We start from the raw sequence: 25,783 nt of genomic DNA on the forward strand, positions 1-25,783 counted from the left end.
TTTATTTTGATTGTATTATTCATTTTTAACCCTCCACTGCTAACGGTGGAAGTGGTGAAAGTTATGGAACATGGTACCTATGACCCACTGGATCTGACGGTTGCATGAGTTTCCTTAGTGAACAGGAAGCCTGTACACAATCAGGGGGCAGAGCCATGACAGTTGCAACCACTGGGAGATACCCACTGGACAAAACAGGGCTGCTTTCCAAGCTGGTGCTCTGACTGGGATGCTTGGACACGGCAGCTCAAGATGCAGGTGCCCAGATCCATTTCTCCAGACCTGGAGCCACTATGGAGAAGCTTTAACCCAGCACTTTCAGTATTGTCAAACTATCATATTAAACAGCATGAGTCAAACTGGAAAAATTAGCAACTCTTATACTGAACCTCATTTTTAACGAACATAACCAGAACAGATATTGAAATACATTTTTAAAAGATTTGTATCATTAAAATAGTCTTTAAAATGCATAAATCTAAAAGGTTAAAATCCACCATCCCTCACCCGTATCCAGCTACAATTTACTCTTACAAAACTGGTGCATGCACAGATTTTTCCAGATAAAAAAAGTGATTGGGGCGTAATAGAGGCAGGGTTTGGAACAAACTGAAGATAACGAATGTCACAGAGGTCTTAAAAACATCATTTTTATTAGTCCTGAATCAACTTAATAAAAACTGAAGACAACAAATGTCTCAGAGGTCTCATCATATTTAACAGCTCTGAACCAACAAAAGCATTTACATACTAGCAAATACCAAGTCATAGATTATAGTTTCTTCACAGACCACTGTATGTACTGTATATATTGAATAACTGAACATCCCACTAGGAGCTATTAGTTGGTTACTAAGCAGGAAAAGCTCAGTGAACATCCATTTAGTACAGTTATCAGGAACAGAAAATAGTGATTGTTGAGTCCCAGCTAAAGCCACTGTGTAACAGTGGTCCTTACAGTTGGTCCCAGCATTAATACTTATTGCATACTGCTAGAAGATGACTAGTTTTCAGCAGTTTCTTCCATTTTTAAGAATTTAGCCATCTTTGAGAATGATCCTTAAAATAAGCTCCATATATATAGAATGAACGTGGTCAACAAAGATGATACCGTATAGAATAAAGCCTTATTGTAAGGAAGCATGATCTAGTGCCACCTCAGGTCACAGGGTAGCAACACTGGAAACAAAACAAGCACAGCTCCCCAGAAATTAAGGGATCGATGGCAGCAGGTTTGTATTGGCTATGTTTTCACAAAGTTAGTTTAGATTACAAAGTTTGATGGTAAGGGGAAGGGGGGGAGCAGGACAGACTAGTTATTGGATTAAGTAAGAAAATATATGTTCATCTACCCAGGATATTAGAGAACCAATGAGAGGGACAACAAAATCTGGCTTGGATAAGGAACAATGTCATACAGGCGGTCAATCGTCTGCAGTGTGGACTTTTATATCTGGGCAGACTGGATGGGTCAGTTTTCTGCCATCATCTAGTATGTTACCAACTACTTTTTTCATTTAGTCTTAAAAAGAAAACCCAGGTTTTGACTGCTAGGTCATTAGTTAACTGTAAACTTTGGTAGAATGTTGGAACTTTACTTAGAATTTCTTTAACTAGTATGCTTATTTACAGTCACAATGCAGTTTCTACGCTGGAATCTTCATAATTTTCAAAAACCTTGTAAACTCCACCTTTCTCCGTTATAAATGGTCTGCCATTTTTCATTTGCTCTAAAGGAAAGGAAAAGAAAATGAGACATTTAATGAGAGAAAACAAAAAGAATGAGGTATATGAAGGGCTCACTGTGCATTGTCATCTCTGAAGGTGCAGGTGTACACACATTCAAGTCCTAGCTCACCTGTTTATATTCTGAATTCTTTACTGACATTTTACTCATTTTTCTCTAGGTTTTTTTTTTTTTACTCAAATTTTCATTTCTGAGAGCTCTCCAGCAGCATGACCCTTATCCCTACTTGCTTTACAAGCCAAGTTGACATGTCCACATGTTCTCCAGTCTGTTAATCAAAGTACTGACTAGGGTGTGTCAGTTTTTTCTATGCTCAGTTCATCTCTCTAGTTTGATCATGTTTCCAGATCTGTGAATGTAGAACTACAATAGGAACTAGCAGCTTTAAGGAAGACAAGAGGGGACAAAAAAAAAAAAATGAAGGGTGCATATTTGCATGCAATAACTGCATCTATGATTCTGGCTATTTTCAGTTGAATGCAGTTAATAAGTAAGAAACACAAGTTGGCATTTAAAAGTTAATTAGGAAGAGCACTGGTTCTGTAAATGGCTTATCAAACTAGTTTTTATCTTACTAAAGTCAATAGGAAACCAATTGTTTTGGCTCTACTAAAAAATGTTGAGGCTTCCTCCGTCGCACCGAGACCTAAAAACCTGAATAAAAAAAAGAAAAAGAACAGGTAGCCCCTCAGGAACAGGGGAACCAAACAATTCCCGGGGAGCCTGCAGCCCCATGGGCGGCCTCATGAGGGGAGGGATCTGGACAACCATATGTACACCCCACGGGCGCACAGACGGGCTTCACATGCCTGTCCGCCTCTACCGGAGAGGGTAGGACCCACAAGGAATCCTAATGAGAAAAAAATAAAGAACCTCCGGGAGGAAGGCGCAAAAGAAAACTTGTGAAAGAAAAAACAGCAGAACTGTAGGTTCAGCACCCTGTGCCATCTGCTGGAGACAGAGAAAATACTGAGGAACTGCAGAGGTGGCACTAGGGTTTATGAAGCAGTGTCAGTGAAGTTTTTCTCTGTCTCCATCTGCTGGCAGGGATGCATAAACCCAGGCATCTGGACTAATCCGGGTACATACAGGGAAGGAGGGCTATTAAATTAGGAGGGTCTGGAAGTCCTATCCCATTACTGGGCGAACTGTGAACTAACTGGGAAACTGGGCAATGACATTGACACACGTCTTAAAATTCCCCCATTTAACGGTAGAAGCAGAATTTGCGTGCACAAGCGAGCGTCCACTTAAACTCGAGCGGATACGTACGTGCGATCAGGCTATTTTATAACATGCGCACACATACGCTCGTATGTTATTAAATAGCCGTGTCCCTGGGCGTGAGTCAGCAAACGTGTGTACATGCGTGTCCGCGCGCCACTTTTAAAGTTACCACCCCTGTGGGTAAATCAACATTCCCCAAATCACAAGGCTCCCATGCATCAGAACATCAAATAGCTGATCCTAAGTCAGCCGTGGAAAACTCATGCTTTTATACTGACTTTCACACACAGCTATTCACAGGACCAACTTTTCCTACATAGATCCACACTAGAAAAGGATCTATCCAGTGTTTTACTTACCAAAGAGATCACTTCTATCCAACAGCAACTCCAAATCTTTGTCAGTAATCACTTTCCCTGTGGTTCCTGTCACCTCCCTGTACAAATAAAAATACAAACTGGTCACTACTTAACATTCTATTTGCTTTTTTGACTGTCACTACATACTGAGAAGAGGTTTTGAACATACCATCCCATGAGGACTCAAAGATCCTTTTCCTAGGTAGTGATTTCCAATAGAAACCCCAACATCAGTTACTTGTAGTTGGAATTATTTTATCCTTTGTGCATCACTTTGCACTTTTCCACATTAAATTCCATCTGCTATTCAGTTGCCCAGTCTCCTGGTCTCAGAAGGTCCTTCTGCAATTCCTTGCAATTCACTGCTATTTTAACAACTTTGAATAATTTTGTGTTATCTGCAAATCTGATCATCTCACTTTTCACTCCCTTTTCCAGATCATTTATAATTATGTTAAACAGCACAGGTCCCAGTACTGATCCCTGTGATGCTCTACCGACGACAACCTCTCTCCATATGGAAAACTGACCACTTAGTCTTACCCTCTTATTTCCAGACTTTTAACCAGTTAACAATCCTCAACAGAACACGGATTCCTATTCCATCCCATGACTGTAATTTCCTGATGAGTCTCTCATGGGGGACTTTGTCAAATGCCTTCTGAAAACCCAAATACATTATTACCAACCGGCTTACCTTTATCTACATATTTATTTACACCTTCAAAAAATTCTAAAAGATTGGTAAGACAAGATTTCCCCTTGATAAAACCATGTTGACTCTTCTCCATTAAGCTATGTCTTCTTTATGGTCGGTGATTTTTTTTTTTTTTAAAGAACAACTTCTCCCATTTTGCCAGGGACTGACGGCAGGCTCACTGCTCTATAGCTTCCAAGATTACCCTTGGAGACCTTTTTAAAAATTGGCATCACCTTGACCACCTTCCAGTTTTCAGGAATCATGGTTGTTTTAAATGATAGGCTACGTATTACTAGTAGCAGGTTAGTGACTGAGACTGAAGCACAGCCTGCTTTGGGGGTCCTGCATGTGGAATGGGGTTAATTTCTGAGAATGCAACCCCGGAGATTCTGGATTTCAGTTTCCTACCAAAGATCCTACATTTAAGTCTTCAGAATATCTCTCCTGCACCTTCCTATGTCATTGGTACCCACATGTACCACAGCAGTCTGCTCATCCCAGCACTCTAAAACCTTGACTAGTTGGTGCGGGAGACCTGCTGCCTTCGCAGCAGGTAGGCAAGTTACCAAGCAATCCTCATGTCCCCCCAGCCACTACATTCCTAATGACTGAATCACCCACTATAACAGCCATCCTAATTACACACTCAGGCTGATGCAATATCGGTGCGCGTTACATGGCATTCATGATTGAGCGCCCATCTCAACGTGCGCCACTCCACCTCTCCTGGGTGCCTGTTTTTATATTAAAATTAGGTGCCACAGTAAAAAGGAGCTGCTAGGGGAAATTGTGCGGCCCTAGTGGCGCCTCGGCATGGGGCGCCCAGGAAAGGTGGCTGTCAGCGGGTTAAAAAATGGATGCTCAATAAGAGCGTCCGTTTTCTCCCACTACCAGCACAATATACAACCACAATATATGTGGCCTGGACTGTGTATATTGTGGGTGTATATTGGGCAACCAGAAAACTTTTCTGTGTGAACTTTTTTTTTTTTTTAAATGATTCTGCTTTCTGTAGTCCCTCCCACTTAGTATTGCGACGATATTAGTAGGAGGGATCACAGAAAGCAGGAATTTGGGGTTTTTACAATGCGCCCTTGAGTGCAGCAGACCATAAAATTTGCTGCATTGCAAGGGCGCATTGACCGCCCAGGAAACTTTTTACATCGCGGGGATTAGCTAATAGCCTTATCTACATGTACTTTACATGTGACGAGCGCTGTTAGCTATGTGCTTGTTTGGATGCCCCATTTTGCATCAGGGGTTATGGATGCGCATCCAATCGCGTGTTGAACTGGCACTGGCCACCGCGCTCCGTATTGCATCGGTCTGACTGTGATTCCGGGACTCAGCTGAAGGAAGAGTAGAGGATTCCTGCAGGGCTGAGGCCACAAAATTTGTGCATCCACTACTGCATACAATCTTTGGTCCCTGGTTAAGCATAAATCTCTTCTTTAAAACATGTAGTTATGCCGTGCAGCAACAGGTGTGAAGATCGCTTCATTCAATTTGTATCCTCAAAACACTGATAGGATATATGAGACTGCGGTGTGTATCATTAAAGGTTCAGCCGCAGGCATGCAATAAGTCCTGCTCACATTTATTGCCCCTGAGGCAGCTCTCGACCAAAGAGCGAAACTCGGCCAGAGTCGGGCAAATTTTAATAAAGGGCTTTTTCAATATACCGATCTTCACTATCTTTACTGCATAACTGGAAGAGACCCTGACATGTTTCAAGAATCGCATGCATTTTGCATGAAGATTTTTGCAGTTGTGAGCTTAATATTAATACCCATCTTGTTTTGGAGCCTTTTACTCTATTGCTTATAGCCTACCTTTCATAATCTTTGGACTGTAGCAATTCTATTAGTTCTTTAGGATCCAAGCAGCTCCTTGACTGATTCAGCCCAGATTGACCACCTTTGAACTTATCTAAGGAGAAAAAAAAATAGTCTTCAGACATGAGGTTAAGTCCACCCACACTATTCACTTACTACGTGATTTTGAAGAAGTTATTCAACCTCCTGGTGCCTTTTTCTCCAATACCCACAAATGACAATGTGTTTGTGCAAGATTGTTTTTCCCTTTTCTTCGGTCCAGAGGTATCATTTTTTAAGTTTCAAAGTACTCAAAGGCTATTTGTAAGAAAGTCGGCATATTAATGCACATTATTTTCCTTAAACAGTATTATATATTCCATCCTACCACCAATTTATAAATTTAAAAAATCTGCTCAGTGATTGAGCAGGAGACTGAAGCACACATGTTTAATGATTTGGATGATACGAGTCCATACATTTTAAAGGATTAGGTTATAGCACATTCTGTAAAAAGAAAAAAAAAAAGGACAGAGAAAAGGAGTTTAGAATGTTGCAAAGTACCATTGAGGAGTTGGAGGATCAACATGAAAATTAACTTTCCCCCTATGTATTAACTAAATTGGAATTGGTTTAGGGTAGGCTTAAGCTTGCTATGTGGATCAAACTGATTTTCAATTACAAAAACAAATGAATTTTATGAACAAGGTAATAAAACCAGTAAACTTTTAGCCTTAAAACTAAAGTCAAGAATTACTAACAATATGGTCATAAAGATGGGATGATGTTATAAGACAAATCAGATTTAGGTTCTCCTATTTTTATAAGGACCTTTACATTATAGATAAAAATATCCGGGATATAGACATTTAATTTTCTCTGGTCATTGACAGTGAGAGAAGTTATGCCTGAAGACTGAATGATGTTAGGTGCTATGATATCTTCATATGAAATGTTTACAGTGATAAAATCTTTTCATGACGGGAAAGCACCCAGACTGGATGGCTTTACAAGATTTTACAAGCTGTTTAAAGATTTTTTAGCTCCACTTTTGGTAAAGGTTTTCAGCATTCTTTCAGAAGACGGAGTTCTACCCCCATCTATGCAGGTAGCTGGTATTTCTATGATTCCTAAAGAAGGGAATGATAAAACTCTTTGTGGGTCTTATAGACCAAGCTCGCTTTCTTAATACCAATATTAAGATTTTAAACTCTAGGCTTTCCCATATGATACCTCATTTAATTCATAAAAATCAGTTGAGGTTTATCTCAGTCAATCTGATAATATTTGCAAATTGCTTCATCTGATTTGGGCAGCACAGCAGGAATATATTGCATCGATACTGCTTGGAATTCACATTGAAGCGGCCTTCGATCATGTACATTGTGAGTTTATATTTTGGACATTAGATATGATGAGTTTCGGGGATAATTTTATAATATGGATTAGACATATGCTGATCCTGAGGCACGTGTAAAAATCAATGATAGCTATTCAGACACATTCCTGCTGGGGTGGCCCTTGTCCCCTTTAGTTTTTGCTTGGATTATGGAGCCGCTGGCTGAGAAAGTCAGGAGCAAGCCTGACAATCAGGATTGGGCTGGGGTGTGAGGACTCTAAAATGTTCTTGTTTGCAGACATTATATTCTCTATGTCTAACCAGATAATTTTCTTACCATTATTGATTAGGGAACGTAAATCAAATGGGAAAGTTTCAGATTTTCAGGTAAACATGACCAAGTCAGAAGCCATGACTTGCCTAAATCGCAAGTTAAGAATTTGAAATTGAATTTTCCTTTTCATTGGGCAAAATCTTATTTAAGATACTTAGAGGACAATATTTCAGTAGATGCTAGCAAACTATTTCTTTGAATTACTCCCCAATTCTGAATTTATTTAAAGAGCTTCAAATCTGGGATAGGTTTTGCCTCCTGGTTTGGCAAAGTGGCGAGTGTTAAAATAAATCTGCTTCCTAGATTATGCTCTCTCTTTCAGACTCTTCCTATTTCAGTGTGTGACTTGACCTTTAGAACTTTGCAAAATATGGTATTTCAATATATTTGGAGATGTAGATTTTCACAGGTGACTAGAAAAGAACTGTATCATTCCCATTCTATGAGAGATTTAGGAATTCCCAAACAGTTACTATCAGTGACAAAATGGCAAACTGTATTACCTATGAAGCAATGGATTTATACTGAATAATAATGTTTGAGAGGTATCCTGATCAGGTATCTTACTTAGTACCTTAAAAAGTGAGAATAACTAGGGCATATTTTTGTCCATTTATTAAGCATATTGGGCTGGATTTTAAGCGTTACGCGTGGGCGTAGATTTGTGCTCGCAAACCGGTGCGCACAAATCTATGCCCAATTTTATAACATGCATGCGCAGCCGCGCACATGTTATAAAATCTGGGTCGGTGTGCGCAAGGGGATGTATACTTGTGCACCTTGTGCGCGCTGAGCCTTAGGGGAGCCCCGATGGCTTTCCCCATTCACTCCCGTCCTCCCCCACCTTCCCCTCCCTAACCCGCCCCCCAGCCCTCACTAAACCCCCCTCCCTCACCTTTGTTAAAGAAGTTGCGCCTGCCTCTGGGCAGGTGTAGGTTATGCACGCCGGCCAAGTGCCGGCGCGCGATCCCTCGGCCTAGAGGCCCTACGGAGGCCTCTGACCACGCCCCTGCCCCGGACCACCCCTTTTTTCAAGTCCCGGGACATATGCACATTGCTGGGCCTATGCAAAATAGGCTCGGCGCGCAGGGCTTTTAAAATCTGGCCCATATTGAACATTTGAAATTCATTATGTAAATGCAAATTCTGCAGGAAAGGTTAGAAAAAAAACAGGATGCTCTGCAGAGGTTTGAGAAAACCTGGGGTGCGTTTATATCTTGGTGGGCTTGCCAGGGAGTAGTCTAGGGGACTAATTACATTAATAGTCCCCGAACAGAGTGCCTTGCCTTACATGTGCCCTAATCCTGGGGGATCTGTAATGGGATGGGTGGGGTGGCTTGTCTAGGGGGGTGGTGGGGGAGGTGGGCGCTGGGAATAAAACAGAAAACTGTCAGGTTTAACCTTTGGTGGTTTGATGTGGTGGCATGTTATATTGGCTATGTTTTATCCCTTTCTGTACATGCTATTCTTGCTAATAAACAGTCAATTTAAAAAAAAAAAAAATCCTATATCCTTAGTCTGCCCCTTAGTATGGAATGTGTTGAATCTTAAAATCCTACCAAAAATTCATTCAAGCTCATTCTTTATTCTTATCATTAAAATCTTTAGTCAAAATATTCATTACTCAAGTGAACAAGTCAAGAACGGTTGATATATGAGCCATCTTTTATCAGGTTAACAGAATCCCTTTCCTTGACAATAGCATTTAATTATTAAATCATAGTATGATGTCCAGAAATCCCCTGTTGATCTAGTATAAAAAGTGTAAGTTCAGCTTTGATATGCAGTCTTGTAACATCCAAAACCCTGAATTATGAGACAATATTGCATGTGCAAAAGATTACTGTGCTCTCTATATTCCTTCCAACATTTATCATCCTCCTTGGACTGCCCACCTCCACCAAAAAACCACTTCAGCTTCTCCAAAATGCCGCAGCCAGATCCCTCACAAACACCAACTGAACCTCACACATCACCCCAATTCTAAAAGCACTTCACTGGCTCCCCATTCCACACAGATCTCAATTCAAAACCCTCACTATTCTACACAAAACCAATAACCACCAAAAAATCAAATGGACCAAAAACCCTCCCCAACTCCAACATAGCCAAAAAAACCTGCGCTCCCAAAACACAGGCCTCCTGATCATTCCACACACAAAACTTGCCCACCTGACCTCTACCAGACAACGCACCTTCTCAGTTGCCGGTCCAACCCTCTGGAACCAGCTACCTTCTCACCTCAGACTGGAACCTTCACACCAAACATTCAAAAAACAACTGAAAACATGGCTGTTCCAGAAAGCGTACCAACTTGCGACCTAATTCCACCTCCTCCCTCCCCCACCCTTCTCCCTCCCACCCTCTCCCCCCAACCTTGTCACGTACATGCTCTTACCTACCCCCCTGCTGTCTCTCTCTCGCCTCTACAACCTCCATTCCCGCCTCTCAGATACCCTTCCCATCCCATACCTGAACTCTCCAACTACCTCTCTCTACACCCTTCATCAACCTTGTAAAATCTGCTCTATCACCAAAGGTTTCCAATCAAATGCTTAATTTCTCCCTCGAAAATCAAAGCTAACGCTTCAACTTAGAACAATCTGTCTGTCAGATACTACAAGAATGTTTCAATGTATAAAGGTTACCATGCATAAAGTAATGTACAAAGGTTACTATGTAGAAAGTAATGTTTAAATGTTGCAATGCATAAATTAATGTCTGTTACATTAATTATGCATAAATTAATGTCTCTATGTTCCAATGTTAAAATGTTTCCTTGTATAAGCTAATGTTACAATGTATAAATAGTACGACCCCTTCCGTCATACTATTACCCTGTTTTAATGTGAACCGATGTGATGTAGCCCAATGAATGTCGGTATATAAAAGCAAATAAATAAATAAATCCTGTGATGACTAAATCACAATTAACCTGGCAGAAGGAAGAATTTCTGGACAAGATTTTATATTATTGTTTGCAACTCTGGTTTTAGTCATCCTATGATGTTTCAGTCCCTAATTCTGTCCCATTTCTTTTCAACTGTTTTTAAGCATTTTATCGATATAACCAATTGACCCCTTAATTTTATTAGGTTTGAATACAGCCCATTCTACGAGCAATTAGTAAGTGCTTAAAATACCATCTCAGAAGCCTAGATAAAATATATTCCACACACTAAAAAAGTTGAAAGACCAAATGACTGCCAGCAGAATTAACTGGTGCTGAGGAAGAGGTTATTAAAGCCAAAAAGGCATTACTAGATGAGCAGGGATAAAAGGACACTGAGAAGACAAAGCCATCACAGAAAAGTTTAATGGATTCTTTGCTTCAGTCTTTACTGAAAAGGATTGTTGGAGGAGATGATCTCATCCAGAAGCATTCTTTAAAGATAATAAATCAGAGAACTAAAGCACCTTACACTAAATGCTTATCCTATATTCATCTGCAATCTTATCTAATAACCAAGCAGACACCTTTATTTTTACATGCTCAGTTACAGCCTACAATCTACCTCACCTCTTTAACCTTATTTATATATATGCCCTTTATGTTTAATGTTTGTTGATCTTATTGTAAATAGCAACAACTGGTTAAATTACAGGTATTCTCTACACATGAATAATCATACAATATATACCTGTTTGTATTTTTAAACAATATTCATTACTTTATTACAAAAACATTTCTTTTATAAAAACATTGACATTTTCTTATCACTCATACCACATTCATTCAAGAAAACTATTACACACTATGGGGCAGATTTTCAAAGGGGTAAGCGCATAAGATGCGCGCATACTCCACAAAAACCTGCCCCAAGCTCCCCCTGCGCGTGCCGAGCCTATGTTGAATAGGCTCGGCGACGCGCGCAAGCCCCAGGACGTGCGGAAGTCCCGGGGCTTTCATGGGGGGCATGTCGGGGGGGGGGGAGGGGGGGAGGCGTGTCATGTCATCCGGGGCAGGTGCCGCGGGCGTGGTTCCAGCCTGGGGGCGTGGCCGAGGCCTCAAACTGCTCCCGGGCCAGGGAATCCTGCGGGGGGTGGAAGGAAAGTTCCTCCGAGGCCGCTCCGATTTCGGAGCGGCCTCGGAGGGAACGGAGGCAAGCTACATGGCTCGGCACGTGCAGGCTGCTGATTTTGCATAGCCTTGCGCACGCAGACCCTGGATTTTAAAGGATATGCGCACCAGGCGTATTCTTGTTTGCGCCTGGTGCGCGAACAAAAGTATACGTGGGCGTACTCTAAAAATCTACCCCCATATCAAAATATTAAAAACACACTTTAACAGCAGCTTTAATTAAATTATTCTCTTCTATTCCATTTTTCAATTTTTCTATTATCCTATCTTTTAAACTTTTTTTTTTTTTTTTTAAGATTACTCCCTTTCTTGTTCTTCAAAAACTCAAAATGCTCCCACTTTCTCTACAAAATACTCCCCCCTTCAACAACACTCAGTTCCTTGTTCTTCAAAACACTGACAAGAGACTCCTGTTTCACCCGATTGTTTCCTCAGGGGATCCACTTCTCACCACTTTTGTTGCTTTTGTATACAGGGAACATCCGATCAATATATCTCATCTATTGCTTATTGCACATGTAGGGAATATTCAATTGCACTTCTTAATTACTCTGTCAATCTTCATTAACCTATTCTTATCAATTCAAACATAACAAAATCAATTTTAATATTGAAAACAATTCTTTTCCAAGCTAATACACTATTAATCATTTTAATACACAATTCACCTAGTCACTTTGAATCTTATCAACTAAATATCACCATATATCACATCACTCACCTCTTCTTACTCTACAACCGCTTCTTCGGGTATCTCATTTACCCTACACTGTATCTATCGCTGATTTTTCACCTCTCTTCTTTCATCAAACCACAGTCTTATTCACCATTATATTTATTAAAAAAAAAAAAAAACACCGTCACTACTATAAAAAAAATTCCAACAGCATATATGTTACCCTCAAGCACACTTCACTATTTTGAATATTCAAACCATCTCATAAATATCCACTACCAAAGGGAAAGACTTTGTACTGGTAATGAGACATATTAACTTGAAAACAGAGAAGCGCCAGGAGGAGTGGTGCATTGGACTATGGGAATATGCATCCTTGAGATCCAGCGAGCACATCCAATTGTTGGGTTGCAAGAAGGGTAGAATCGACTTGAGACGTCGTCTTGACATTCTCCTTCCAAATAAATTTGTTGAGAGCCTGCAGGTCCAGGATTGGGCAGAGCCCTCCCAGCTTCTTGGGAATAAGGAACTATTAGGAGTAGAATTCCTTGTCTAGTTGGTGCTGAGGCAACCGCTGGAAAGCCCGTTGATGAAGTAGGCTATTTACTTCCTCTTGAAGCAGATGGCCATGCATGTGGGACTGAGGGGTGTGTACTAGGTATCAAAGGATGGAGCTGACTGAAGTTCAATGGGCATCCTTCCCTGATGATATTCAACACCCAACAATCTGAGGTAATCACCTCCCAAGAATCATAGAATGATATCCTGCCTCCCACTAGCGGCGACCTGGCTACCTTCAGAAACCCTGTTGGGGTTTGGGGTTGTTTTGCGGTTGCTGCTGTTCCTGTGCTCTAACCCTGGGCAGTTGTTGTTGCAGTTGTGGTTTGCTTTGCTGGAAGGTCAGCGGGACGTAAGGTGGGTTCAGCCTGAAGGGGCACCTCTGGTAATAGCCCTTCCTGTAGCTCTGGTATCTCCTACCAGAGGGCTGCTGCTCTATTGCTGATGCTAGGGACAGGACCGCCACATTCTGCTCCTTCAGTTGGGAGACTGTCTCTCGTAGTCTGTCCCCGAACAAATTGTCGCCTTTACACAAGAGGTCTGCCAGTTTTCATGCACATCTCCTGGATGGCACTAGCTTGTAACCATGCTATTCTTCGGGCTGCTATTGTCTCCGCTGATGTACGAGCTGATGTCTATCATACAGAGCAGATGCCACAATCCCTCTTCCCTGTCGAAGAATGGCTGTGGGAGAGCTTTATCTGTCAAGATAGATGTAAGACGGGGTTTTAAAGACTGCAAGCACTCATACAGGTATTGAGTGATATAAAGCTAATGCCTTTGGATTTTTGCATTCAGCATATCCGCTTGGAAGGCTCTCTTTCTGAAGTCGTCCAAATACCTGCAGTCCTGACCCAATGGGGTAGTGGAGTGAAGACAGGACTTTTTTGAGGTCAGTTTCTCTGCAGGAGATCTGCAGAGGAGACCGAAATGTATGGAGTGACTTGGAAGTCACTCCATACATTTGCTCGACACTATCGTCTGGATGTCCGGTCGCCAACCTTTGGGTCTTTTGGTGACAGGGTCATTCGAGCAGGGCTATTTACAGCCCACCCTCAGTAGGGAAGCTTTGGTACATCCCACCATCTGGACGGATCCTGGTACGTACAGGGAAAAGAAAATTATTCCTTACCTGCTAATTTTCGTTCCTGTAGTACCAAGGATCAGTCCAGACGCCCTCCCTATATTATGGGGATTTATCAGGGGAGCCTCTGCTCGACTTTTATCTCAGACTTATTTCTGAACTCCCTATTGCTTCGGGGAGATATCTTCTTACAGTTCTGTTCGCAAGTTGCAGTTGGGACACTAGTTCCCAGTTTGGTTCGGAATTAAGATAGTATTATGTGAGTTTTGTTTACTTGATCCCTCCGTCTCTTCTCTTTTTTTTTTTACATGGCTTTGTTAGTCAAGTTACTGAAGAATGAGACCAGGGATGTGGGCTTATGTAGCACCTCCCTCAGAAGTTCTTGTCTTACTCCATCTGCTGGACAGGGGACATAACCCACCGTCTGGACTGATCCTTGGTACTACAGGAATGAAAATTAGCAGGTAAGGAATAATTTTCTTGTAATTAAAAATAAAGAATTTACAGTGATTGAACAGTGCTCATGTTTTGATCAAGAGATAATTTACACATCACTGTTAGGTGGTGTTGATATTTTCTAACTTCTGAGTTAGCCAGCTAAATACTTTTAAATATGGACCTCCTAGTAAACAAATGTAAAAGCTTTATATTTAAGAAACCCTAGTCAAATTTAAAACCCTTAAATTGAGAGATATACACCCACTTAATCAGCTTTTAATACTTTAGCAACTCAACATAATTAAGATGCATGCAGAAGTTCAAAAGCAAGATGGGGGTTATCCAGTCTTTTGTATTGAGTGCCACATGTATAATTATCTACCTGTTGGTGAGATATTCTATGTATGTACTTGGGACAAAGATAGAGAAGCTTTAAACTAGACCATGGGGGACAACAAAGTCACTTAGAAGTGCATGGTTTGGAGTGAGATGTCTTCCAAGGATATTTGTGAAACAGGGAAGTTAGAACAACTGAGCTGAGAAGTTGTGGATAAGGCAGATCTGAAGTAGCCTAGATGAATACAGATAAAGAGCACACAGGACATGATGGGAGGAAGATAACCAATAGGACACTGATACCGGGGTATAAATTATATCTGACAAGGCAGATCAAACTGGCAGAGGGAATAGCACTATATGGCAGAGTCAAGCATGATTAAAATCCTGCAGGAAACAAAAAAAAGCACTGTGGAAGCCTCATGGGTAGAAATTACATGTGTAATGTAGATAAGAGTATACTGCTGACTGTGTATTACCATCCACCTGGTCAATATGAAGAAACAGACTAGGAAATGCTAGCTGAAATTAGTAAGGCATGGGTTTTGTCCCTCAAGCAGATGGAGGCAGAAATAACTTATTTGCTGATGTCAACCTTTATAGGGCAGTGTGCCACTTGCAGCTCCTCAGTATTTCAATATCAAAGTATACAACATTGTTGAAAATGTTTAAAACTCCCCCACCCCATGGTGCGGGGGTGGGGGGTGGGTGGGGGATAGCTGAATAAACTTAGGCTTGGGACATAAGGGACACTGACTCCAGCCTTCTTTCTTAAAGATTTCAGCTTTATTTATAACAGGAAACAGCATTCACAATATGTAATTCGCTTACCTCCAGCAGTATAACTCACACAGCATTTACTCTTAGGACAGAGGTGTGTCAGGAACTGCCTTCTCCTGGAGATACGAAGCCTCTCTGTTCCCAGCCTGGTACCGCACACATTAAGGAGGATTTTCAGGAACATTCCTTCATAAACCCTCCCCCTCAGCTTGAACCTGTTGGGGCGAGCATCCCTATTCACTCTGGATTCCTTCCAAGGAAGTAACTTCACTATCCAATGTGCTTCTTCTTCTAGTCCTATTGCCAATTAAACTCAGGGTAGGAGCCACAGGATCACACTCTCCCCCCTCTCATTAAGATTACCCTTAACCAATCCCCAATTACAGGCAGCCACTGTGCCCTTTGCCCATGGTCCTTTATATGGAGTCTATTTGAATTTCTGAGCTCCAATTCTCCTGGTGCATAGTTTCTGGAATCCCTTCCGCAAGGAATTTCTCGTCTCTGCTTGGGTGCTGCTGCTTTCTCTGGAAAACATTTTTTCGAGTTTCTCCAGTTGTGTTTTCTCTTCCACTTGCTTTATAACCTGTATTTCTTCATCTCTCACTATTACAGGCTCCACCTCTTTTCCAATTTTTACCATGGTGTTTAACTCCTCTGTGCCATTCCCATCTGCAGTGCTTCTATCTAGACACTTTATGCTGCCTTCCTCAGGCCAGTCTGGCTGCCTCCATCAGGCAAATCTGCACTGCCTCCTTCAGGGCCATCTGTGTTGCCTCTTTCAGACCAGTTTGTAAAGCTCCACCATGAGCTCCCTTGCATATAAGCATCAATCACTGCAGCTTCGTTCATCTGGCTTTCATTCTCTTTTGTATTCAGCTGCCTATTCTTGCCACTCTGGCTCTTCTCCAAATTTTTCTGTAGCGCTTCTCTCTGGCCCCAGCACATTTGCCATCATTATCTTCCTCTGAACTTTTGTCCCTCTAGAGGGTAAAGCACCAGTCAGGCGATTCATATGGTGGCTGTGTTTCCTCGGCTTCCAGGTGCACTAAACCCTTTCCTGTCATTACTGCTGGAAGGCTAGCGGTTAGGAGACCATCGCTTGCTTTCCCTTCTTTCAAGGTAGATGCTTAGGCAATCTGGTACTTTACAAGGATCTCTTGCAGTTGCTTCTCGCCTTCCAGGAGAATTTGAAGCATAGCTTCTATTTCCAGCTCAGTCATATTTTAGCATAGACAAGGCTGACTTATTTGAGCTCTAGTGCAGAGCAGGCCGACTTGCTTCTAAAGAGCCACACTTTTACCACCAAATCAAAAAAATCCTGTTTGTCCAGCACTGACTTCTTTACAGACAGAGCTATTCTTACCTGCAATAATGCTTTTAAAGCTTCGTTTTGCTTTAAGCCCCAAGTCACAATTCGCTATATCAAAAATGTTTCAGCTGTTTACTTTCTGTGCTATCCCTGAGCCACACTCAATCTTAATGCTTTATGCACACACCTAGGAGCACTGCTTCGACACCAAACTGCTTCTTTTGGGCATAACTTATTTTCTTCTCTAATTTCTTTTCTTTTTTTGGAGGCCTGGGTTTCTGCCTTTGCCTTTGCAGTTGTGTAGGGTAGAAATCCACATACTAACACCATATATGGGATAGGCTGGAGATTTATTTATTTTTATACTAGCCGTTAAGCCCGTAACAACGGGCTACATTAAAAGAAATTTTCGGTCCATTTTCTTCCCCCTCCCCCTCTATTCTCCCTCCCACCTCCCCCCTCTAGTCTCCCTCCCTCTCTCCTCCTCCCTCCCCCTCAGTCACTCCCTCCCCCCTCCGTCACAACCCCTTCGGATGGCACAAACGGAAGATCTCCGGGGGAGGTCCCTCCCTCCCTCGCGCCGCTGCCACCGCTCCTCGCTGCCGCCATGTTTTCAAAGAGCTGACGCTCTGCTCTGACCGACGTGTTCACCCGCACATGTGTGCGGCGCGTCGGTCAAGCCTCATTTATCTAATAAATACAGACATTCAATCTGACATATCACATCGGTTTACATTTAGGTACTTTGGGTATTTCCCTATCCCCAGAGGGCTTACAATCTAAGCTCGTACCTGAGGCAATGGAGGGTAAAGTGACTTGCCCAAGGTCACAAGGAGTGACAGCGGGACTCGAACCCTGCTCTCCTGGTTCATAGCCCACTGCTCTAACCACTAGGCTACTCCTCCATTCCATACTGCATACTGACTCCAGCCTTCCTTCTTAAAGATTCCAGCTTTATTTATAATAGAAAACAGCATTCACAACATGTAATCTGTTTACCTCCAGCAATATAACTCACACAGCATTTACCCTTTGGACAGATATGTGTCAGAAGCTGCCTTTTCCTGGAGATGTGGGGCTTCTCTGTTCCCAGCTGGGCCCACAAAGCTTTTAAGATGGACCAGGCATCTAAGCAGGTTAAGGAGGATTTTCAGGGATACTCCTTCACAGGTGGCTACCAAAAACTAAACCACCAATAGGGAGTGGAGATGAGTGGTATACACACTAGTGGCAAGTAACCATATATGGAGGAGGTATAGCACTAGAAAGTTCACGGATCTTTGTGGTGAATTAATCAAGAAAAATAAAGCCTTGGATCAAGCATTTTCGCCTTGATCCAAGGCTTCAGACTGAAAATCTCGTGGGATTCTGGACTGGTATGATAGGACTCAAAGAAAGAAAATTATTAGGTAAGAACCAAATTTTTTCCTTCCTAGTCCAGATGTACAGGCTGTACCCAAGCCATTCTCAAACTGGAGGGAGCCTGATAAGCCTGCCCTCACAATGCCTACCCCAAAAGAGCCAGATTCTCAGGCCTGTGTACATTTAATCCATAATGTTTGGAAAATGTATACAAAGATACCAAAGTAGTCGCCTTGAAAATCTCCTGAAAGACTGAAGTTCCACCCATGAGGCAGCCTGTGCCCTAGCTGAACATGGCAGGACCAGACGCTTCAGAAGGTAAGTAGAAACAATAGTCTCTCCTTGAGTCATCTAGCCAAAGTAGTCTTGGTGCACGCTTAACCACATTTTTGACCAATAAAAAAAAAAAAAAAGGATGAACTAGTGCTCCAACCTCCTAAAGGAACGGATGACCTTAAAATATCTGAGAAGAACTGTACATACATTGAGGAGATGAAGTTTATTTGATAGCCCTTCTAAAGGAAGGCAGTTTTATAGACTGAGCTAAAAAAAAAAAAAGATGAAACCACCATTGGCAAAAAAAAAAAAAAAAAAGACACTGTCCAAATAAAGACCAAAGAATCAATAGACTAAAATTGTCAATTTCTTCTGCGTCTGAAGCAAATATCCTCTACTCTTCAGCTTTTGCCTTTCAACAGCCAGGCAGCGAGATAAAAGGAAACTGCGTCTTCCATCATAATTGGGCCCTGATGTAAAAAGTGCACCTAATTTCAACAGCGCTCCTACTATGAGTTTCATGAGATCCACATACCAGAGATGCCTGCGCCAATCTGGAGCCACAAGGACTACATACTTTTGAAGTCCCATCTTCTGAATTACCCTTCCTATAATCAGCCATGGAGGAAACACAAAAAGAAGACCTTCTACCAGCTTCACTTCAGACACAAGCATCCAGACCTTCTGATCCTGCTTCCTTCCTCCGACAGTAGAAATGGGGGATTTAGGAATTTTGCCTCAAGTCCATGAGATCTATGACCTGCCACCCCACTTTCTTCAGATCACTGTAAAGGCTGAATCTGCCAACTCCCATTCTCTAGAATCCAAGTTATGATGACTGAGAAAATCTACTTGGATGTTGTCCATGCCTGCAATGTAAGTCGCCGACAGAGCTGAAGATGAAGCTCTACCCATTTCAAAAGCTTCAATTGCATGGAGTTACTTCCCTGTTCATGTTTGACACTGCCATAACATTGTCCAAAAATACTTATTGCTCTTCCCACTTTCAGTCCTATATCTGGAGTCTCTCACTTTGCAGTAACCAAAGCATCACAATCCTATGAAAGGGAAAGGTTTTAGCAGGATTTCAGCGACCCTCCAAAATAAAATCTTCTCTCTCCCTCACAGAGTTCTGTCCAGTGCTTAATACCCAGCTCTGCTAGAGACTGAGTGATCATAGCAGACAACTCCTTTCTTTTAAACAGCTGAGCCAGATGCAAATCTTCCCCTTCCACAGCAGGGATAGCCCCCTCTTCCAGATGATCCCCTTCACTGAAACACCTAGTCAGATCTCTAAGACAATCTGTGTCTGAATGTGTCAGATTCCCAACTTAGGCTGCTTTGGCTGGGAAGATAGCACAGGAATGTTTGAGGAGAAAATATCTGGACTGAAAAGGAATAGAGCATTGTTTAATTAAAAATACTTTGTGCATCAGCACCACAAATTCAGGAGAAAAAGGGGCAGAAGTCAGAGACATGTCCCCAGACTGAGGATCCAGATCTCCTAACTCATGCGAAGGCGGGAGATGATACCGGCTGTTCACAGAAGACTTCTCTTTTCTCACTGCTGGTGATGGAATCCAAAATGGCCACCACAGCTGCTTATTTCAGGTCCCTCCCAGCAGGGCCTAATCTTGGGACTCACTCCCCACTCTCAGACCTGACTAAATCTCATTTCTTTGGAAGGAGGATCCTCTGAACAGCCCTCCCCCCTCCTCCAGAACATCTGCAGCAAAAACTCAAAGCCAACAGAATCCAGTGTCAGCTTCCACATAGGCTGCATTTCCTGTGTACAATGGGGGCAGCCATGCTGCACCAAGAGTGAAAAAGCTCTATCATTCATTGCACAATAATCTTCTGGAGAAATGGCCAGACAGTTCTGGACCAATAAAAAAACAAACACCCTGCTCACACCCTTCAATCTTCTTTATCTTCCTTTATTTATTTAATTTATTTTGATTGCCCAGGAAGGAATAATAAAAAAATAGTTCCCTTAGCACAGATCCATCATCTGGCTTCAACTTGACCATCAGGGCTCTGACATCTACCAAGAAGTGCCCTGGGAGACCTGACTGAAATGGGCCAAGATGAAAAAGAGGAGAGAAAAAGGGAACCAGACCACAGGCTGTCAGTCCCTCCTCACAAAAGGGAAGCAAGCTAAAAAAAAAGGGCCACCAAAACCCCTGCTGGTCTCTACTTGATGTGTGCCTGAGCTTGAGACCAATATGGAGATGGCAACTTACCCAAAATCCTCTGCTACCTTAGCCTTTCTGGCTATGTGAACTTTAAATGCCCAACTGAGCCTGACCTGGAGGAATTCCAAGGACACCTGGATACCAGTTGAAGCTGGCGACAATGTGTGATGCCTAATTATAGGATCACAAGAGCAGAAGGCAATGGTCAGAACATCAGGCTAGAATGTCATTACAGGGGCATCTGTAACAGGGGTATCTGTAAACACAGCACACAGCCTAAGATATAAAGATTGCTCTGAACAGCAAGATTTTAATAGAACAAAGGATTATCTAAAGAGTGATGGTAAATGGGCCCCAACTTGGAGGGCTGGTCAGGGTAGTGTAGGGATATCATGCTGTTGATACTCCAGATGGTCATGCAACTTAAGAATTTCTGACCTAAAACTGTATTGTATTTTATCTATAAAAGAAGGATCAGTTCATATATACGACGAGATGCTAGTGGTCAGTTTGTCAGAGAACGTGCATCCAGCATCTCCTAAGAATACTTATATTGCTCAATAAAAAAATTATACTTTCTACAAAATCTAAGTGTTCTTGTATCCATGGAGAAGCGTCATAAGCATGTTTGGCGCATAACGTACTCTACTAGGGAAGGAATGGCTCAAGACTAACCAGGATTGCACCTCTACCACCTGCTTAATACAGAGAAAATACGGAAGAGCTGCAGGTGGCACACTGCACTATAAGGGGCGATGACAGTAAATCATCTTGGAGTAATCATAAATACGCACTTATCAATGAAACAGCAAACTTCTTCCTTAAAAAAAAAATCATTCTACAAATTACAATGCTTAAAATGTCTCCGTCCTCTTCTCTTTTATCATGACTTCAGAACTATTCTTCAATCTTTAATTTTCTCTGGCTTAGATTATTGCAATGCTCTTTACTTAGGACTACCCGACTCCTCAATCCATCCCTTACAATTAGTTCAAAATAGTACAGCTCTTATTTTATCCGGTATCTCTCTTCGTAATCACATCACCCCTACTTTACAATCTCTTCATTGGTTACCTATAAAATTCAGGATAAAATATAAAGTACTCTCTATTATTCATAGTCTAATACACAATTCCTCTTCCACCTGGCTCTGTCCTCTACGCCGTATCTACAAACCCACTCGACATCTAAGATCACTAACACAAAACTTACTAGACATTCCATCACCACGACAGGCTAGATTAGATATTACCAGAAAGAGCGTGTTTTCCATAGAAGGACCCTCCCTCTGGAATTCTTTACCTAATCCACTTCGCTTAATATCAAATCCTCTTCACTTCAAAAAATCTCTAAAAACATCTCTTCCAACTTGCATTTAATATTTCATCAAATCATTCTACCTCCACTATCCCCCCTTCTCTACCTTTATGAAACTTCTTTCAGATGATCCATTATCATACAAACAGATTTCACTCCCCCCCTTCTCTTTCTAGAGGATTTCTTCCTACACCCTACCTTTTTTCCCTCCTTGCTGTTCTCCTTCCCCTCTGTTTATTTTCTTAAACAGACCTAGGGCACAGCATCTTTCTTTTTAATAAGAATTTTGTTTAAGGCTAGCAATCTATCTAGCTATATATCAATTTTATGTATTTTTAAATCTAATTTTAATTTGTTTGTTTTTATACTTTGTAAACCGTTTTGACATAATCTATTTTTAAAAGTGGTATATAAATACTTTTAAATAAATAAATAAATAAATAAATACATCTGCTGGTAGAGAGGAAAAAACATGCATCTGGACTGGTTTGGTGGGATGAAAAGGAATGGAAATTTCAATTATCCTAATACTGACTGGGTCAATGTCTCAGTAGGACATTCTAGAGAGGTTATGTTTTTAGCTATCATAAATGGCTGCTCCACGGAGTGGCTAGTCCTAGAACTGACAAAAAGGAAAGCTACTTTAGAGCTGGTCTTTGGTGGAACACATGACCTGGCTAAGGCCACAAAGCAATAGCGACCATAATGCAATCATATTTGACAATCACTAGAGGGAGAACATTAAGTAAAACTAATGTAGAAGCATATAACATTAAAAAGGGATAAGAAATTAATTAGGAAAAAAAACCCAAAAACTAAAAGGAATAGTTGTAAAGACTGAAATTTGCATGAAGTCTGGACATGGGAAACCCAGATAAAATGTATTCCATGCATTAAATAAAGTCAAAGGAAGATTAAACGACTACCAGCATGGTTTAATGATGAAAGAAGCAGTTAAATCCAAAAGGTCATTGTTCAAAAAATGGAAAGGAGACCAAAATGAAGAAAATAGGCAAGAGCATAAGTTCTTGGCAAGTTAGATGTAAAAGAGCAGTAAGACAGGCCAAGAGAGAATTTGAGAAGCAGCTAGCCATTGGTACAAAAATAAATAAAACCTCTCAAGTGCATTCAACCGATAATGTATTCAACAGTAAGATAACAGTCTATAAAAAGTAATGCATAGTCTAAGTAAGGGAGAGTTGTAATGTGCTGTCTTATGACAAAGTGTTAAATGTCATGTATACCATTTTCATTACTAATGAAATAAATAAAAACTAGGACAAGCCTACCATTCCTCCAAAAAGATGGCTTATATCAAGATCGCAATACCGTTCATAAAGCCTTGAAAAATGAAGCCCCACTATGTGACGATTTATCGACCCTCTTGTATTCTTCACAATAGTCAGGGCCTTCTAGAAGAAGTCCCTTCTCCTAAACTGGTACATTTGACTGAATCCCAGGAATGTACATTTTCAGTTGCAGGATCAGTATTTGGAACTCACCTCCGGCTAATCTGCATTCTACTGAATGTCTTAAGCTGTTCAAAAATCATATTAGAGCCTGCCTCTTTAAGAAAGTCTTTGAATTATCAGGTTAGATGCTTGCTCATAGTTGTTCATTCTTGATGAAATACCTTCCTTAGATAGAAAGATACTTATTTATTTTATTTATTTATTTATTTAAGGTTTTTATATACTTACTATATACTTATACTTACTATAAGTATATACTATATACTTATATATATATACTATATACTATATACTTACTATATATTGTGTTTCAATGTGGGGTTTTTTTGGTTTTTCTTTTTTGTTTTGTATAGTATGGATATTTTAATGTAACCCGCCACAAATTACAGATTGAGCAATTTTTTTTTTTTTAAAAGAACCAAACTTACTTATCAGGTAACAGCTCCTCTAAGGTCTCTGCTGATGATTAAAGGTGGAGATGTGCTTTTGGCTGCAATACTGTGGCAGTTCACATACATGTTCATGTAGAACTCAAACAGATATACCACTTATTGTAATGCTAAAATTGGTAATACAAAGAACCTTGCAAATTTAATTTTAATATTGCTGCCAGTAATACAAATATACCCCCTTTTACACTATATGGATTTTTCACAAAAAACAAGATGAACTAACTCTTATGAATGACCAGCTTCTCTAGCTTCCTCTTGGCTCCAGCTCTCTCTACTATCTTCTGATCAATAGTATTCGCCGTAACAAGACGATACACAACGACCGGCTTTGTCTGACCAATTCTGTGGCATCTATCTTGAGCCTGCAGGTCACATTGGGGATTCTGGAAAAGAAAACATTTTAGCAAAGATAAAACGCCTTTCAGTGAATTTACTACAGCCTTTAGAAATGGCAAAAACAATTTAAAATGTATATTTTAATGGTATAGCACAACAGGGTTTAATCAAATGGACAGAAGGACCCATCGAGAGCATATACCCCCATTATACTGAATCATAACTGCATGGGCGTAATACACCATGAGTAGCATTAAAGCCATCACATTTTATTGTTCTACAAGGACTTAAAATGTCTCATATAAAGCTGTTCACCATTGTGGGGAGGATGAACCTATTCCAGTGCACCATTGCTTACAGCTAAGACTCATGAAGTCTTGATCAAGTTAAGTTTAAAACTCAGATTCCTCCTAATAATCAGAAATTCTTCCTCTTTCATTTTTAGTGGCCTTAGCTTTTAACACCAGTAAAGGGCAAGGACAGCTAGATGATATAACACTAGCTCCCTTAAGGCTTCTGGACTCACCTACAGTACCTGAATATAATCTGCTTTGAAATGCTGAAAAGCAGAATATAAAAATCTAAATAAATAAATATGGATAATTGGCACAGCGTTGACATTTCTGGCAAATAAAACATGCAATGTTGAAACCAATAAGACAGTGAAACATGTGCACAGGCTGATTTACATGGAGTAAAATCTCAGAGGAGAAACTTTTCCTACAGTTGAAAATGAATACAACAGAAATAAGATCTTCATGGTTTATAATGTCACCAGATTCTCTGGATAGATATTATACATTAGACTACACTTGTCTGGAGAAGGAAATTCTCATCAGTTGTACCCTATGGCTTGTATTAAACATTTAATTTAACTTTCACATTTATATACTATTTTTCCAATCAAAAGATTAATCAAAGTGGTTTACAATGCAATCTAAAACAAAAATGTAAAAATGAATTTATATCATCCTGTTTTAACTTATGTTGCATAGCACAGCATCTCTCATTAGCATTATAGAAAGTAAAATTGCTTACAGCAGCAGCTCAATCCGGTCACACATACAGGTCACATGACAACTGTTGTGCTGTGAAATAGCTTCCCAATTTGACAGTTGGAATTTGTGAAATTTCTGAACTTACTAAGTACCCAGATAATTACACTGACAGCAGCCTACTCAACCACCCAGTTCCCTTTTAGCAAAAGCTTAAATAAAGAATTAGGCATGCAACCCCACAAGAGGAGGTAGGTGAGTTGAATGAAATCCATTGTATTGCTGTTATTAGAGAACCATAATTACAGGTATGCAATATAATTTTCTGTAACAAGCAGCAGCCTCAATGGATTCACTGACTAATACTGCCAAAGCTCAAGTCCCATGGACATTTACAAATTAGAAGAAAGCCAGGAGGGAAAGGAGTTGTTTGCTCAGTGAAGCAGATTAAAAGACACTGAAATCAAAAACTGAATTAGAGGCCAAGTAAACTTGGCTCCATGGTTTAGAACTTCTGAGCAGGTCAAATAAACCACAAAGATCAATTGTGTATGTGTGTGATCCAAATCAAACAAGCGTTAAGGAATAACTTTAAA

The 25,783-nt window shown here is 40.8% G+C and overlaps 1 protein-coding gene across 2 annotated transcripts in view; it reads right to left on the minus strand.

Moving 5' to 3' along the window:
- Positions 1-625: 625 nt before the first annotated feature.
- Positions 626-25,783, minus strand: part of HELLS (helicase, lymphoid specific) — a 330,133-nt gene continuing 304,975 nt past the window's right edge. For both annotated transcript variants that reach the window (XM_029609169.1, XM_029609168.1), the window contains exons 19-22: positions 24,080-24,239; positions 5,866-5,962; positions 3,334-3,410; positions 626-1,730 (exon numbers count right to left, since the gene is read on the minus strand). In XM_029609169.1, the coding sequence (XP_029465029.1) occupies positions 1,633-1,730; positions 3,334-3,410; positions 5,866-5,962; positions 24,080-24,239 (432 nt within the window). In that variant the 3' untranslated portion in view covers positions 626-1,632. The remainder of the gene's footprint in view (positions 1,731-3,333; positions 3,411-5,865; positions 5,963-24,079; positions 24,240-25,783) is intronic.

The sequence above is a fragment of the Rhinatrema bivittatum genome, chromosome 7 (assembly GCF_901001135.1).
Source record: "Rhinatrema bivittatum chromosome 7, aRhiBiv1.1, whole genome shotgun sequence".
NCBI lineage: Eukaryota > Metazoa > Chordata > Amphibia > Gymnophiona > Rhinatrematidae > Rhinatrema > Rhinatrema bivittatum.